This window comes from Anticarsia gemmatalis, chromosome 4 (genome assembly GCF_050436995.1).
Source record: "Anticarsia gemmatalis isolate Benzon Research Colony breed Stoneville strain chromosome 4, ilAntGemm2 primary, whole genome shotgun sequence".
NCBI classification, from domain to species: Eukaryota; Metazoa; Arthropoda; class Insecta; order Lepidoptera; family Erebidae; genus Anticarsia; species Anticarsia gemmatalis.
In genome coordinates this window covers 7,085,484-7,101,759 of record NC_134748.1, presented here as the reverse complement: position 1 = coordinate 7,101,759, position 16,276 = coordinate 7,085,484, and the positions used below count along the sequence as shown (strand labels likewise).

Below are 16,276 nucleotides of genomic sequence, written 5' to 3'. Positions count from 1 at the left end.
TACGTTGAATCTATAATGAGGTTAGAGACAGTGCGGTCTTACACATACACACACATTATCATACAAAAGATTTTTCCAAACTGAAGTTAGTTAAGATTGCGTACTGTACCTTCATCATTATAAATACCTATTTAACATTGTTTTTTTTTAATCTTCGCGTTTTAACTTAGCACTATTTAATATTTTCAATCTCAATGGGTTATCTTAGTGTTTTATTATCGCTTGGTTTTTACCCAGAAACCGATTAATTGAAATCGTGATGTAATTTTAAGAAACAGTGAATCTGTTTATATTTTCCTCGGCTCTTGATTGACTGCAGTATGGCTGACCCGGTTACCAACAGTCAACACGTGTTGAGTATACTATTGACGGTTTCAGTATAGCGTACATTGGCTTTTTCTTGTAACTGGAGCAGTTAAACGTTACCAAAAACGTGGTTATAATACACAATACTAAAAACAAATTGTTACATAAGTTGGCCGTTTCGCGCTAAAAGTTATTGGGAAAGTTCTCTCATCACGTTTTGCATACATTTGACCTTATTTTGTTGTATTATTGGTGACACTTGAACAAGAGAGTAGCGGGGTAAGGAAATTAGAATACATTTCTTGTAAGCAAGAAATGCGAATATAAGCTAAGGGATTTGCAGAATTCTAACTTAGCCAATTAAAAATTTAAGGGTCCCAGATCTAATCAAACAATATCACCTATTTCTCTGTATAATTTTGTCTCTTACAACAAGTCTTGTTTTAAACAATCAGAACAATGTACCTACAATATTTATGATCTTGAATGAACTTAACTGAAATGACTTGAGCAAAGTTCCAATACGTTTTCAAGTCTCAACGAAAGTTTAAACGGCGCCTAAAGAAATATCGCTCGTTACTTAAATATAATAACGCGTGAAGGGTGGAATAAGTTAAATAATAAGCCCCGACTCAATTTGTTTCACATCAAAACAATTACGTGTTTTAATTTTAACGTTTAGAATTTAGATTGACGGCCTAAAATTTAATACAGTCGGGCAAAAAATATAACGCCAGTCGTGTTTGAATTTAATAAATTGAGTGTTTGTTTCAGAACATTATTTTCTAATGTATTCTTACTAAAATGCAATAAGACAATATATATAAAACGTATTAAAAATCACTACATCAATGATAGAGCTACTATTCTATTGGACTAGATAACTTGAGTGATAAGTAACTGTTATTGTTTGTATTGTGTGACAACTTAGTAGACCAACATTGTGTTTTCATGGCACAGAGAACTTAGTTGGTGTAAACTTAAGGAAAGATGAAATTTTTATTCAAGAACTTTATTTTGTCGCAATGTAACAATTTGCTTCATCATACTATGTGTATACTGTATTAATATTTAATCCAATTTAATTTAATACATAGATTTGTCTATCCTTCAATCTGGTCAAGGATTAATTTCTAGTCGATCCCTAATCACAAAGTATTAAACATGCCTTATAATGTTGACAATATAAGTTTGATAACCGACTGATAAGATATGATCGTCGTATGTAGGTAAAACTAACATCTAAAGAAAAGGGGTCAGGTTTTTATTTTATCTTGGTAGTGTAAAACTGTTTACATCACGTCAACGCCATTGTCGTCACATAAGTAAGTCAATCTTTCTTAATACTCCTGATAAGTAAATATTGACTAAGTATATCCAGGAAAGTATTTAAATAATACTTTATTTATTTCGTCAGGTTAAGCACTTTGAAATTGTGATGCATTCACATCAAAATTTCAAGTTTCATGTTTTTAGGCGCATATGTGGCAGGAGCCCGACTCGGCATCGAATTCTGCTGCATGTTAATCTAACAGAAATTGGGATAGCTCAAAAGCAAATATATAAAAAAACAGATGTATGAATTAAAAAAACACCGACACGGACGAGTTGCCAGTGCCAATGCGACTTGCGCACGGAAGGGTCCGTACATCTATAAAAACGATAAAAATCACGTTTGTTGTATGAGCTCCACTAAAAAAATATGTGTTTTGTTCTGTTTTTGTTGCTATATCGGAACCAAAAGCTATTCAAGAAATACAGCCTGGTGGCAGACAGACAGCGGAATCTTGGTGATAGGGTAAACCCAAAAAAAGCAACCCTTGAGATTATTGTCGTTTATTTTTACCAGCTTATTCAAAATGGTAGTACCTATATACAAATAAAGATACTTTGAATATAAATATGACCATAATTATAATAGCAGTACCATATTACAATGGTTTTGAAAAATAAAATGGGTGCCACTTTATAATAATCTTGGAAACTATTCCATTTGACATTTTATACCCACATAAATAAAATTCATACTCCGATCATAATCGTAGTAAAGTATGTTCTTATTCAGTGGCAGTGGCAGCAGATTTTCTAGAGTTTTTATAGAGAATAAAATGCTCATTCAACTTAGTTCAATTTATGTATACCCAACTAAGCCGAGCGGCTGGCTGGATACGCAGATGTTTGCTGATAAAGGGATTTAAATTATAAACAGCGATAAAAAGTACGTTGTATTACAGTTGTTCGTGTACTCCATCAAATGAAGCGGTGGTAAAGTTTAAGTAAAACATGGGAACGCATCAAGCTCAGACATCAATATCGAAAAGAACCGTTTCCGTTACGTGACTCACACCTATGGCACGTTTAGTCGATGCCAGCGACTACTAACATACTAATAAGCGTCGTTCGACTCTGAAGGATTTTTCACTTTCTGAGAAGCTTCCAACCACTAGAATATTAACTTTTTCGTTAGAATAATAATCGTTATTCAACCGCATGTTTAATTAAAGATTTTTTATAACTTAGGTACAGTATCCAACTAGAGTTAAAATACTTCTCAGCAAAGTTAACATAACGAAGCGAACCAACTAATTTGTGTCATCTATTTTATTTTTCTAGACAGAGAAATAATGGTGGCTTTAATAACGTTCATGTTTTAACACACATGGCAGGCTGTAACTTGAGCTCTTACTGCGAACACGGGGCCGGGGGCATATGAACGGGCAAGCACCTATGTATGGAAGTACTATAGGTAAATGTACGGGAAACCCTTCGATTGGCTTTGTTCCTTTTATAAAGAAGACTTACTAGTGTGCTTTTTTAAGGGTTATTACAACCAACACTATTACAGTGTTCTTATTTTGCCGCTATCTGGGTAGGATAAACATAAAACAACGGATGAATTGTTGGAGAGTAAATTGTAGCCGTCGAATCTGTAATTAACTGTAAACTCAGGCCCAGCAATGTAAATACACGATTGTATAACTATTTATTTGGGTCAAAAGCGGTTTTAATCTGGACTGCAAAGAGAGGTTGTATTTCCGTTTAGCGAATTGAAATCGAGTTGAGTCATTCAAATACGATCTCTTGAGGCTTCTAAAATGCAGTTCCATTCTCCGAGAGAATGTCCGGCGTCAGGCGGTGAAGTATGTGTGACCGCAGTCCGCACACAGGCGAGCGGTGCGCGGCGCGGCGCACCACTAGTGTAACCGGTCGACGCGAACGAACACTAGCGAATAAAACGGCTTATTTCCCAGAATATGAATACAGATATACATATACATGCACACAATAGAATGAAATGAAAAGCTCCACTGTTAATTTGTGTCAGTTCATGGATTTGTATTTTATAGAATTTACGTTTCATTTTCTGTAATACATAATGATGATTTCGATTTTTAATGAAATTTATGCAGGTGGAACGACACCGGCCATCTAGTACGGATGTAAGTAGGTAGACATAAAGTAGCGTGACTTATAATACAAACACGAATACGATACACCACAATATGCACACTGCACAAATCCTTTCAGGTTAGTTGCTAGTAAAGACTTCGATCGTTTCAATGAATTCTATAAAAAAGGATTTCTATCAAAGCTATGCAGAGTCATAAAGAGGTCAGAATAAAGGGTGTATTTAAATCTCCACTACAATGTAGGTCACCATTATAACATTATTAGTTCGTTGCGTGTAGTATTAAGCGGAAGAAAGTTATTATTAGAGATTTTGTTTACTAACCCTTCACAAACGCAGTCTAAATTGGATATTGTTAATAAACTTGAAATTATAACATCAGTGAATCTGTTAACATAATTAGTTAGGGCATTGAAAGTTGCATAAGCGGATCCTACCTTTTCGTTAAAGGAGGCAAGCCTTTATGGTTCAAGTCAACGCGCCTTTATTTTCGAAGCCTTGGTACAGTATTTGATCCAGCAGTAAACAACAATCTTACAACCAAGTATCTTTTTGTCTTAAAATATAAGCTGACCGGCTTCCTAATCTGTTGTCGTTAAAGGACTTCAAGGCCTGCCGAAACATCGAGCGAATTGATTTAAAAAAACACTCAATCCCCATTTTATATTGATAATTGTCATGAAATGCGAAAGTTTTCTAAGCATGATGTAAAATTTATGTCTCAAACGAATAAAATATTTATTGCAGAATGTTTGAAAGAATGTGTAGGTGCCATAAATTTTGAAAAATGTTAAAGGCATACTTTCTGAGCCTGAGGAAGGAATGAAAATAAGTCGTAAGCTTCTTGAATACATACCCTGTTTAAATCGCGGTCTTTATATTGTACCTACATTCTACTCTTTCTCAGAATTATCGCACTATGGTATTTTTGGCAGTATATGCCTATGAATATTTTATGTTATATTGTTTTCTTAATCTTGCTTAAGTGTCAGTTTTTCAGATGGGTCATTCATCAATCATTAACAGTTGTACAAATACCTAATTTTATGATAAACCTTTTTTGTCTCTTAAAAAACTACAGTAACGCCCATAAATATGTAAAAAACTTATTTCATGCAAGTGAACCTCGGGGGGAACAGACAACTAGTGTCTTTATAAAATAATCAATACTTTCGATTAATATCCTAGATTCATTATTTAACACAAAAAAGCTCTTAGTCGCCCTATGTCCCCGATGTCCTTTGTTTACCAGAGTAACATTTCAGGCAGCGGAGCGTTGAGCTACCGCCCCGCACGACCATGAGTAAAAATAGAAGTTAATCGATCCTTTTATTCGTGTCAGCCGCTCGCTACATCATCAACAGGTGCCCAACAGGAACCCGACCTTTTCTAACACTTCAGTGCAAAACTAATCAGGTAAACATTGTCATATTTACATAAGCAGTATGACATATACATAACATTATCAAAGGAAAAGAAAGCCTTAGATGTCTATAATTAAAAGAAATTGTACATCTATTGTATAAATCGATGAAGAGGAAGAGTTTAAGATTATCTAGTTAAATTATGCTCGTTCTGAATAAGTTGTTTTCATACATCAGATTTCATTTTACTGCTAAAGAAGTTAAATTACTTACAAAAGTAATTTTATGGAAGGGTACCAGCAGCTCACGGCAGCGAAAGGAATTGAAAATACAAATTACTTCAAGGAAATTGGTCTTGAATTTAATTTGTTTATTGTTTCAATATACGAGATTCATAAGCATACTCACATTTCCCGTGTTTATCCCCACAAAGCCAAGAATAACACTGGGATTATGTGAGAAGTGCTTAATCATAATATCTTAACAGTAAGTCAGGGACAGTCCTTTCTTCATCAAGGACTAGCACAATACGCGAATGGAATGGTGCTTAATGTTTAGTTTTTTCCTTTGTAATATTGACGTCATATTTTACAATGCGACAAAAATCAAACAAGCCGCAGATAAGAGCAGATACCGGCCATCTGAATGTGAGTGGCGGCAACGGTCTTGGGACATCTAATATAGGTTTCCTTGCAGGCCACTTGGAGTAAGAACCGAAAAATCTAGCCTCTTAACGTTTCAAATCGTGCCTCTTTTAGTCGGTCGGAGATGGAGTGGGATATTTCTAGGACTTACTGCGAAGACACTCGCTCCGTACTTCTTTTACATACATATTCTCACATTTCACATAATATAATACAAGAGACTCAACCTCTTCAAACTATGCTCAAAATCTTGTGTTAGGACGGAGTCTACGTCGTTTATGCAAAGTATGAGTAGGATTTAAACCAATACCCTTGTATGATCTATCTAGGTCAGATTTGGAAGATATTTCATATTTACTGAAAATGTTCATTATTATGTTTTAGTATTACAAAAAAAGAGTTTGCGGTTTATATTGTATCTAAACAAATTAAATACCAAAACCACATAATAATATAAACTATTTAATAGACTTAATTATGTCATGACATCGGACATCGTAAATATACAGCGTAATGGTTATTTCAATGCTTTTTACTCTCTCCAGGGAGACATTAACCGTAAGTGTTTCGTGTTGTATGTGCTCTCAGATTTGGCCGAGTACTTATTATATGAAAAAAAATACATTTAATACAGTCTAATGTTGTAATATGTTCTATATGATAAATTCTACAGAACTGATGTTCAAATCTGTTCTTAGAGTTAAATCCCAATTAACTTTAAGAATAGATTTCAATTTTTTACCAAACCCTTGGACTTTACTAAGATATTTCGAATTTATTTATGACTTCAAGACATACTTATAGTGAAATTGTTTGTAAACTTTTTTTCATTTGTATTCAATTTTTTTCCCTCCTATAGCGCAAGAAATACACGAACATGGATCTGAGTTCGTATGTTACACTATCAAAACACCACAGTGTTGGGTAAGTATGTCAAGTTAGATGCGGTTCATTCAAAACTTGGGAGGAAGTAAAACTAGTGAGGCCACCGCTTTGAACTACGAGATTTGTTTCACGCATCCTGGCCCGCCTTTTAAATTATGTCAAACCATGCCACCCTACCTACTTCGCATATTCTATGCATGTATTATCAATGCGAATGTGTCATGTGAGCCGGGTTAAGTGTTTCAGCAAAAGAAAACCTTGTTAATTAAAAAGTAGTGTATTTAAAATTTCATGAAAATTTGAAAAATGCACTGTTTTACTTTGACGTGACAAAGTAATTTTTATTTTTTCTCTCGTTAAAGAAATCAGCTTGAAAAATATACAAGATCTTACAACTATCTTTCGTTTTTTAGCATATTCCATAAATACAATCTATGTACCTAGTCGTCAACTTAATATTCGATTTACCGCAGATATTTTGTTATTTTCATCTGGTAAAGTATACATTCTCAAAAATGGTACCAACTACCTAATTTACTTATTTAACAGCTAAAATGCGTGTTGGGAACAACATTACAACGATGGTGACCTAATTCATAACTTTAAAGGTTAAATTCAACCCAAAATCGGTGTAGAGGGAAAGAATTATAGAATGTAGCTAGTTTCCCTTACAGTTCGGATATCAACCAACAGAGTTAAGATTTCGTCGCATTATTTGAATAATGAATAAGGGTCGGTAGGGTTATAGTCACACAAAACTATCTAATCTTCCTGAATTCAACAACTACATCCGTTCGAGTGCCGATGCCGTAATAAAACTGAATAAATGAATGAATAATTTCCTACTTTACTATTATGTAATGGTCAATACAACAGCTACAACAAAGCAGAATGAAGGTCGTATGTTCATAAAGTGTGTAATGTGATTAAATAAACTATTACATAAAAATATATTAGTTTGCGAATGAATTTTATATGATTCAGTCGCCAAATCGTTGTCAACTAAATGTAAACATGTGATTACATTAATAATCGCATAGAGAGAAACAAGCAAACATGTGCGGAAAGGAAGACATTAGTGTCAGTATTTCCTGGTTGTAAGTCAAAGACATTAAACATATTTTGTTTCCCCGTTACGCGTAACAAACGTTACGTTTATCATAATAAGAAGTTCTTTCACAATATCGCTTCCGATAAACGGGTTCAATGAAACATTCCCGCGGAACGTGACCTCTTACCCATATACGAATTATGTAAGTTCATTACATTACGCATTGTTTCATAGTTGTTGTGAAATTGCTAAGGAAAGATGAAAGCATGCTCAGGCTTCATTGCCTGTATTTACTCGTCTCGTAGTGTTTTAATATTAATAACCCCATACAAGAGGTTCCTGCAATAGCTACCTACTTGCGGCACTAGAGCTTTTATGATGATGTTTACCGCCGACTGCCGCACATCGTCGTCGCCTGGGTTTTACTTCAGACGGTAAACTTTCTTGCTAGATATTTTCGCTTTAAGATTTAAGGAATTGAACTTGGCAATTAAAAAAGTATTAATATAGTAGAATTTGATGGTCATTCATTTAATAATAGTTAATTAGTAATGATAAGATTTTTTTCAATTAAATTAACTGAGATTTAATAAACTACTAAGTAGGTATACAATGACATACATTTAGCGAAAAATAAAGGAAACGTAAGTTGGTGGATATGTACTTTATCGAAATAAATACAGCACTTATCGTTGGAGCTTTTGAGAGTAAATTCAAAGTCTAGTCAGGGTGAACTAGCTGCCTTGGAAAAGCGCGAGGCTCCACACGAGTAAAAAGATTTAAATAAAATAGTTAATGTGACTCAAGGCTTTATTCCTGCCTCATTCCGGGAGGAGATCCTTGCCTATCAGTGGGACAATAATGGGATAAATTTATTTATTTATTTAGCTTATGTGATTCTGATGTCTAAAGTATATTACTGTAAACTTTCATCTGTATAGATACCTAAACTCATTCACTTACTTTGTGTGAAACATCTACATAAAGTTTCGTATTTATCTAGTAGGATACGGCGGCAATATGACATACAATGGTACAGGTACCTACCTTAACCTGTACAAAATGTGAACACAGGGTTACCATTCGTTAGGAAAGGCTGATAGAAAGAATGGCAACAGTTAGATAAAGTTATATTGTATGCAAATCATCAGGTATTTGTTACAGTTATCTTGCTTTGCTCAGTAACACTTAACACCAGCTAACCAGGGCTAATTTGCCGTAAAAAACAAATTTAAAATGGCATTTCAAACCGGAATTTTACCCATATTATTATAAATATTACAGTGATTGTAGTCTATACTATCTACATTATTAACGTTTCTTACTTATTTATTTGTCAGCAGCAGAAATATCATTTCGCTATTTTTAATGATATAGGTCCCTGCAACACAAGAAGAGTATCGATACGTACATAAAAATGACATAGGTAGGTCGATTTTTGTCTGCGTCATGAAAAGAAACGGGAACCCTAATGTGTAGCAGAGACGCACTTGTGGGGGCGTGCCTATGAATGCATTTCTAAAACAGCTTGTCCTTAGATCCTTCAGGACTCGAGTATTTCTCACTCATATTCGTAGTTTTCGCCATTAAATATCGTGACTTTAAGATTTTATTATAGAAACGAAACTTCTGCGAACAGGCGTCAATTTTAAAATCAGTTACGGAGAGAATTATTACTTTGATTGTTAACATTGTTGTACTGGTTTATAGCTTTTTTATTAGAGGCCAAAATTTTTCTATGGTCAGGTAACTTGATTGTTAGAATAATTAACGTTTTAACCGATATTGTGTGTGTGGAATCTGTCGATATATTTTCCCGGATATTGAAGGAAACAGACTTAATAAGTAGGTATACTTACATTAAATAGGTAGTTAAAAACATTGAAGTAACATTTTAGTGAATATATTCTCGTGTATAAGTGTCGGGGGTTTATTAAACCACCTGTCTCTGTATTAACCAGCAAGTTATGGGGTCTGACGTTAATTCGTCACTGAATATTTTAGGTCCACTCTAACTTAGCAAAGTTCATTAAAGTCTTTGATTGAGAGGTTCTACAGCCAGTTAAGTTTCGGAATTTGGTAGTACTGAAATAGCTGTTAATAAATAAGTCAGTAGTTGACAATAACTTTAGTATTGTAGAAAGCAATCCGAGTTGCTTGATTTTAATTATGTTAAACAAATTAAATTGTTATTCCATAAAAAACCGTTAAGTATGTAATTTTTGTGAATTTTTAATTTAGGTACCCACCGTCCATGTGACGAAATTCAGAGAATTTCCTATGACGAATTTAATGAGTTCAATAGTTCAAATTCGTTCAAATTCCCGGTCCCGAAACTCTATTACGAGTTATAATTATACATCAGAACCAAGGATATCAGATACGAAAAATTAATACTTACAACTACATTGGTGATTAAAGTTTACTAAGTGGATATCCTATGAGTATTAAAAGCTCCAAAGTTTGTAAGGATGGATGTTAAATAATAAATGAATTAGCTAGATGATGATGTAATAAGGTTAAAGCATAGTTTGTACCATGTACATTCATACCTAATAGGATATTTAAATACGATATGTTGCTATGGATTGTTGTGTGTATAAGTTAATTAAACTACATAAGAAAAGGCGTATTAAACAACTTAAATAAAACATTTCGAATAAAGCAGCCTGATGCCTTTACATCGCAAATTCGTATTTTAGATCATAGGATGTCACTGACATCTCTCGAAGATAGGGGTTCGGCGATTTCTAAGTTCAAAGCGATCTGTCTATTCATTTACGCCAAACGCAGAATCGTGGATTGGGTTTTGTTTACGAGTCAAAACTCCCGCATCGTCTTTAGAATAGAACTAATGCTCTGTGGTATGTCGAATAATCACAATCTTCTTAATGCTGTACAACTGTTTGGTAATAATTCGTCGTCGATCGTTGAATTTCGGCTTAATCTTTAAGGTATCCGAAAAGCAATAGGTTCGCTTCCTGTTACTAACATTGATAAAGGCGAAACTCTGCCTAGACCTTCAGGTATAACAGGCGTGATATTATGTATGTATGTGTATGTACTAGAATAGTTAACATTAAGTGCCATAATAAAAAAGCTGAAGAATTTTGATCCGAAACCCGCCTCTGAAAACGGTAGAATGAACTAGAATGACCGTTCTCAAGTGAAGTAAAGGCGGACGAAGTTGCGGGAAGCAGCTTCTCCATGTGTCGGGAGTAGTAAGATTCCCGCTTCTCCCACTCTTTGAACGAGATTTTGAATTCTTACTTCTGATTCAAATTAGATAATAATTTATTTTCTGAAAAAAATGTGCAAGCATTAAGAAATCAAGAGTGGGTGGGTGAGAAGTTTACAATGTAAGTCCTCTGGACAGGTTTTAGTTCCATTGATTGGTTTAAAACTTTCTTACATGATCTCATCTTGGCCTTATTGAGAGATTTTTTACCAACACGAATAAAAAAAAATTGTGGCTTTTAAAATGTAATGTAAACGCGCGAATTCGTAAACGGGTATCAATGGAAAAACAAAGTCGGTATGTAACGCCTACAGAGTATTTGCGGCGTTACACAGCGCAGCCCTACTAGTTTAGTACGGAAATGATTGAACCAAAAAACAGGAACGAGATGAAGCCGGTAGAAATTGCTATCTAAGGCGACACATAGGTAGGTTGGTTGGTATGTACCTAAGTGCACGTTGCACTGTTAACTTGCTTACGACATTTTAACGTAACAGTTAAAATTGGTAAAAATGATCAGCTGTTAACGGGAACTACTTCAGCGATCCCAACGGTAGATTTGCACATGCGAATCATAAGGTTCCGGGTACGATTCTTGCGTCGCGCAAAACGTCAGTTTTCTTTAATATTCAGAAGTTTTCAACGTAAGTTGTACCTAGCTAAACGTTGTGGTACTAAGTAATTAACTGGGCTTTATTATACGAAATATGTTGACCAGAAAATTAATATCTCGCATCTGATCTGCTCATTGTAAGTAAATTGGTAGGTAGTTACGTGGTTACTAACTAAACAGTATGCAAACGGGCGTACAAATTTGCATGCTGTTGGATTATCAACAGGCACTCAAAATCTATTATTGCAATCTGATAAAAAGTTACAACTTTGTTTTTCTCCGAAATTTCGGTATCTGGTCTGCCGATTATAACACGTTTGTTAGGTCATTTCACCATATTCAGGAAAGTTTTGCGTGTACCTAACCCTAATTTCCGATAAGTAATGAACAATGTTACTGAGTGATTTCTTTCTTGAGTTTAAGATAGTAAAAAAGTACCACTTCTAAATGCATAACATAAGTAAACAAAGACCCGGAGTACTAATGTTTACGAATTAATACTTTTAATTATCTTACCTGTATTGTTCACTGACGATGTTGGGTGCACAATAAAGAGAAGCAGTAACAGAAAAGTTCCACAATACTGTATGCAATTCATCTTGTACCACCGCTCTAATTCTTCCATGACACGTTATATCTTATTGTCCATAATAATTTACACTTATCGTCTGCCTTTTACAATCATTATAATTTATACAATAAACACACAAATATTAAGCTTTCAACCCGTCATTTTAAAACTGTTGCTAGGATTTTAGTTGCCACAACATTCAATATACACCTGTGGAATTCGCTCGCCTTGCAACTACGGACAAGGTAGGGATTACTCACTTCATAAGTTCACTCAACTTTGTATGTCTATTTATTGCACTGATTTTACACAAATATGTAACGTTTTATCACAATTCACTACGACATTCACTTAATAAGATCTACTATAAGTTATAATATTTTTTTAAAAGTTATAACAAACTTCGAAAGTTTTATAAACTTCATTGCACAATCGTTCGAAGGACGCGACAACTTGACGAGCAAAACGCGTTCTACGGCAAAAAGTATGTTTTTGTCGGTGTTGCCATACATACTAACCCTTAAATATTCAAAATGTTTGCTAGCATCTCGATACTGGTAGAAATTGCTCGTAAAAAACTGTTTATACATTGACTGTAGATTCGACCGCTTCTATTACTTTTTAACCTACATAATTCGTTAAACATAATTTTTTATAAACAGTAATAACTAACGTTAATTTAACGTAAGTTCTCTTTATTAATCAATTGAAGTCTATAATAAGCATAAATAAATCTAGTAGATTAGCTTCTCTCATAACTAATTGCTACAGTCAAAAGACTGAATTGAATTTAAAAATATTCCAAGAGAATATTAGTGCAATGCTGTTTCCACATCGAACCGATGAAAACAAATGCCTATATTTTTCCTTATTATATGGTCGAAATAAGTTCAAAATACAATTTGAAACACATTTATTACATTTTTCTGACTGGTTTCAATTTTGCTTAACAGAAAGTTCTATTATTGTAGGAATTTGTTATAGTGACCTTTTAGCGCATTAGTCGAGTATAAAGTTTTTAGTCGATTTTTTAATGTGCACCACTAATGTCACATCTCTAAAATAAGTCTTTCGGAGTGTTTTGTCATTTCGGTTCGCTGAAGCGGGCATTAAATCCTAGGTAATCTTTGTTTTTAACGCTCTAAATTACTGTAAAAGTATTGTATATTCAGAAGCAGTTACTGTGCATCACGTCCATTAAAATATTTCAGTCGATAAATGTGAAATTCAGTGATAACCTCTGTTGTTTCACGGTGTTTTGACATTTCTTCGTGCAGATGTGAAGTTCCTGGTTTTAGGATATAATAAGCGTTAACTTACACTACTTTGTATAATTACAGCCATGGTGCGTATGAATGTATTGAGTGATGCGCTGAAATCAATTCACAATGCTGAGAAGCGCGGAAAACGTCAAGTGCTCATCAGGCCTTGTTCCAAAGTTATCGTCAAGTTTCTGACTGTGATGATGAAGCACGGTTACATTGGCGAGTTTGAAATCGTCGATGACCACAGAGCTGGAAAGATTGTGGTCAATCTTACCGGCAGACTGAACAAATGTGGAGTCATTTCACCCCGCTTCGACGTCCCAATTAATGACATTGAGAGGTGGACTAACTTGCTACCATCACGACAGTTCGGGTAAGCATTTTCTCTCTTTATTGCTAAGTTCACACAATCTCTGTGTCAATGCCACTCATAGTTATAGGTATGCGAATCCTATGTCAGGTGCAGTCAGTGACACAAATCATAACCTTGTTTTTAGAGTTTTAGCACTCCTTTTGGCATACATATTCACATTCGCAAGGAATCTGTTAGTAGTTTCAGTAATTACATACACATCACTTATTGTTACTATACATGTTTTGTTATTTGTTAATGTTTATAGTGCACATGTATGCACATACAATAGTTCTATTAATTGCATGCATACATAGTTTACATGTAATCATTGTAATCATATTATATTTAACTTAGAACTAAATAATTTAGTTCATGTTTATCTTATGTACATTGCATATACTAGTTCTTGCGAGCACAAGAAGCTTTTCCTTTGATAATTATTATTCAAAATGTAAGAATTTGGTGTTAGTAAGTACATACACTACAAAATAATCATTTATCCACCATCAAAACCATCTGTAATAGATCATCTCAAGCTAATAGTATAAATGCACAACTACCGCGGATCGCCAATAGTTCTTGTTGGTCGTCATTTGAAAGTTTGTGCTATATTAAAATAAAATGTCACAAATTGATGTCTACTCTCTATCAGTAGATATTGTTAGTGGTGTTTTAAACATTCTACTTATTTTGCATTCACTTAATTGAACAATTTATTTGCAACTCTAGCTCTTAAATACAATAAAGAGTGACTCTTATCTTATATAAGATCTATGTCTGAGTTATCATTGTGCTCTTAAATCCTAATTTGTAGAGATATTTTTTATACAAGAGCTAAAATAATTTAAATTTGGATACTCCCATTTTAAAAACTTATAAAGACTATGTACTTCATGTACTATCAATACTTATGATTTATAACATTAAATATGGTATTAATATGAGTTTGTTTTCATTTCAGTTACCTCGTCCTGACAACCAGTGGTGGCATTATGGACCATGAAGAAGCCAGAAGGAAACATCTTGGAGGAAAAATTTTAGGCTTCTTTTTCTAAGTTTACTCAATATAAATGAAAATGTACATCTTGTTTTATTTACTTCTTTTTTAATTATTAGATAAATAAGGCAATAACAATTCCAATTATTATGTGTTTTATGTTGTATTCATTTATACCAATAAATAACCATTAGATTGTCACAAAGTTACAATACAAAATTTTGTCTTGACTAGGTCCAAATTCTAATATTTCATAAGATAATATTTGTTGAAGTACATAATATATCTAACTACAAACTAAATGCATTATGAGTATTGAAAACTAGATATATTAAAAATATGCAGTTTGTATGAAAATGTTGCAGTTACTCACTGTGTAGAGATTTGGCAAACTGATAACGTAGTAAAAATTTTTTTTCATACAAATATATCATAGTGAAGTCAAATTAATTTTCCGAACGCAGTGATGAGAAAATAGGAAATATCAACTTCTATGCATTACAAAAGCACTAGCTTCTGCACGCGACTTCGTCCGCATGAATAGATGCCCCTGGGTAAAAAGTATCCGATATATTAATCCAGGTTATAAACTACCAATGTACTTAATTTCATCCATAGCCGTCGTACAGATTTTTAGTGAAAGAGTAAAACTATCAGATTTATAAATCATAGGTATATCACATCTTAAGTTTTCTCATTTATAACGTTAGTAGGATTAACTCGTCAAATATTGCCGCGTGTGGTGGGTTCGTATCCCACCCAGGACAAATCTTTGTGTGATGAGCACGAGTATTTGTTCTGAGCCTGGATGTTAATGTATCTATATAAGTATGTATTTAGAAGTATATAAGTATATTTATCAGTTGTTTGGTTACCATAGTACAAGCTCTGCTTAGTTTGGAATCAAATGACCTTGTGTGAGTTGTCCAATAATATTTTTATTTATTTATTTAATATTAATACTACTGCGTCAAATATAATAAACTTTTTAGTTTTTAGGCTTTTAAAATGATGAACTCTCCTAAAAAGGAGGCTCAGTCGGAAATAAATCGATTTTGCGAGCATCACAGCGCATAAACTGTAAATTCAAATTTTAATACGTAAATACTAGGGAATGCAATCCCGACTCGAGATCGTCAGCTCGAGATCCCTCGCGATCAGAAATATCAATCCCGCAGGATCCCGAGATTTTCGGGATCCCGTCTAGTTAGTAAAAATAATACAATTCGAACGGCTTGTTTAATGTTATATGCGTGTGATAGTGTGGTGAATGCAATAAATTATTATTTGAAAGAAAATAAAAGCCTTTATTTTTGAATATTACTAACAACGTAACATAATTAACAGGTGTAATAACATGAACATAATCAAAAAAGTAGGTGTAGCTCCAGGAGATCAAAATAAAAAGTAATCACATGGCATTTTGAAAGTAGCCTCTTAAAATACAAAGTGTATCAATAGTACGAGCTTCTAATCGGCATCTTAAGTCTATTGCAATGTAGCCAGCTGCTGAAAATGCCCTCTCCGACAATCCCGAACGGGATCTCGTCATATTATGCTTCGGGATTGATCCCGAAA

General features: G+C 33.9%; 2 protein-coding genes across 5 annotated transcripts in view; one reads left to right on the top strand and one right to left on the bottom strand.

The window, feature by feature from the left end:
- sdk (sidekick cell adhesion molecule) overlaps positions 1-12,567 on the bottom strand; it is a 32,597-nt gene extending 20,030 nt beyond the window's left edge. For 2 of the 4 annotated variants that reach the window (XM_076113427.1, XM_076113428.1), the window contains exon 1: positions 12,027-12,567. In XM_076113427.1, the coding sequence (XP_075969542.1) occupies positions 12,027-12,135 (109 nt within the window). In that variant the 5' untranslated portion in view covers positions 12,136-12,567. The remainder of the gene's footprint in view (positions 1-12,026) is intronic. The other 2 variants (XM_076113429.1, XM_076113430.1) reach the window with 1 other exon arrangement.
- Positions 12,568-13,074: 507 nt separating this feature from the next.
- LOC142972366 (small ribosomal subunit protein uS8A) lies at positions 13,075-14,782 on the top strand. Its single transcript, XM_076113426.1, has 3 exons — positions 13,075-13,201; positions 13,422-13,719; positions 14,663-14,782. The coding sequence occupies exons 2-3, from the start codon at positions 13,424-13,426 to the stop codon at positions 14,754-14,756; spliced, it is 390 nt and encodes a 129-aa protein (XP_075969541.1). The 5' UTR covers positions 13,075-13,201; positions 13,422-13,423; the 3' UTR covers positions 14,757-14,782.
- The last annotated feature ends 1,494 nt before the right edge of the window (positions 14,783-16,276 follow it).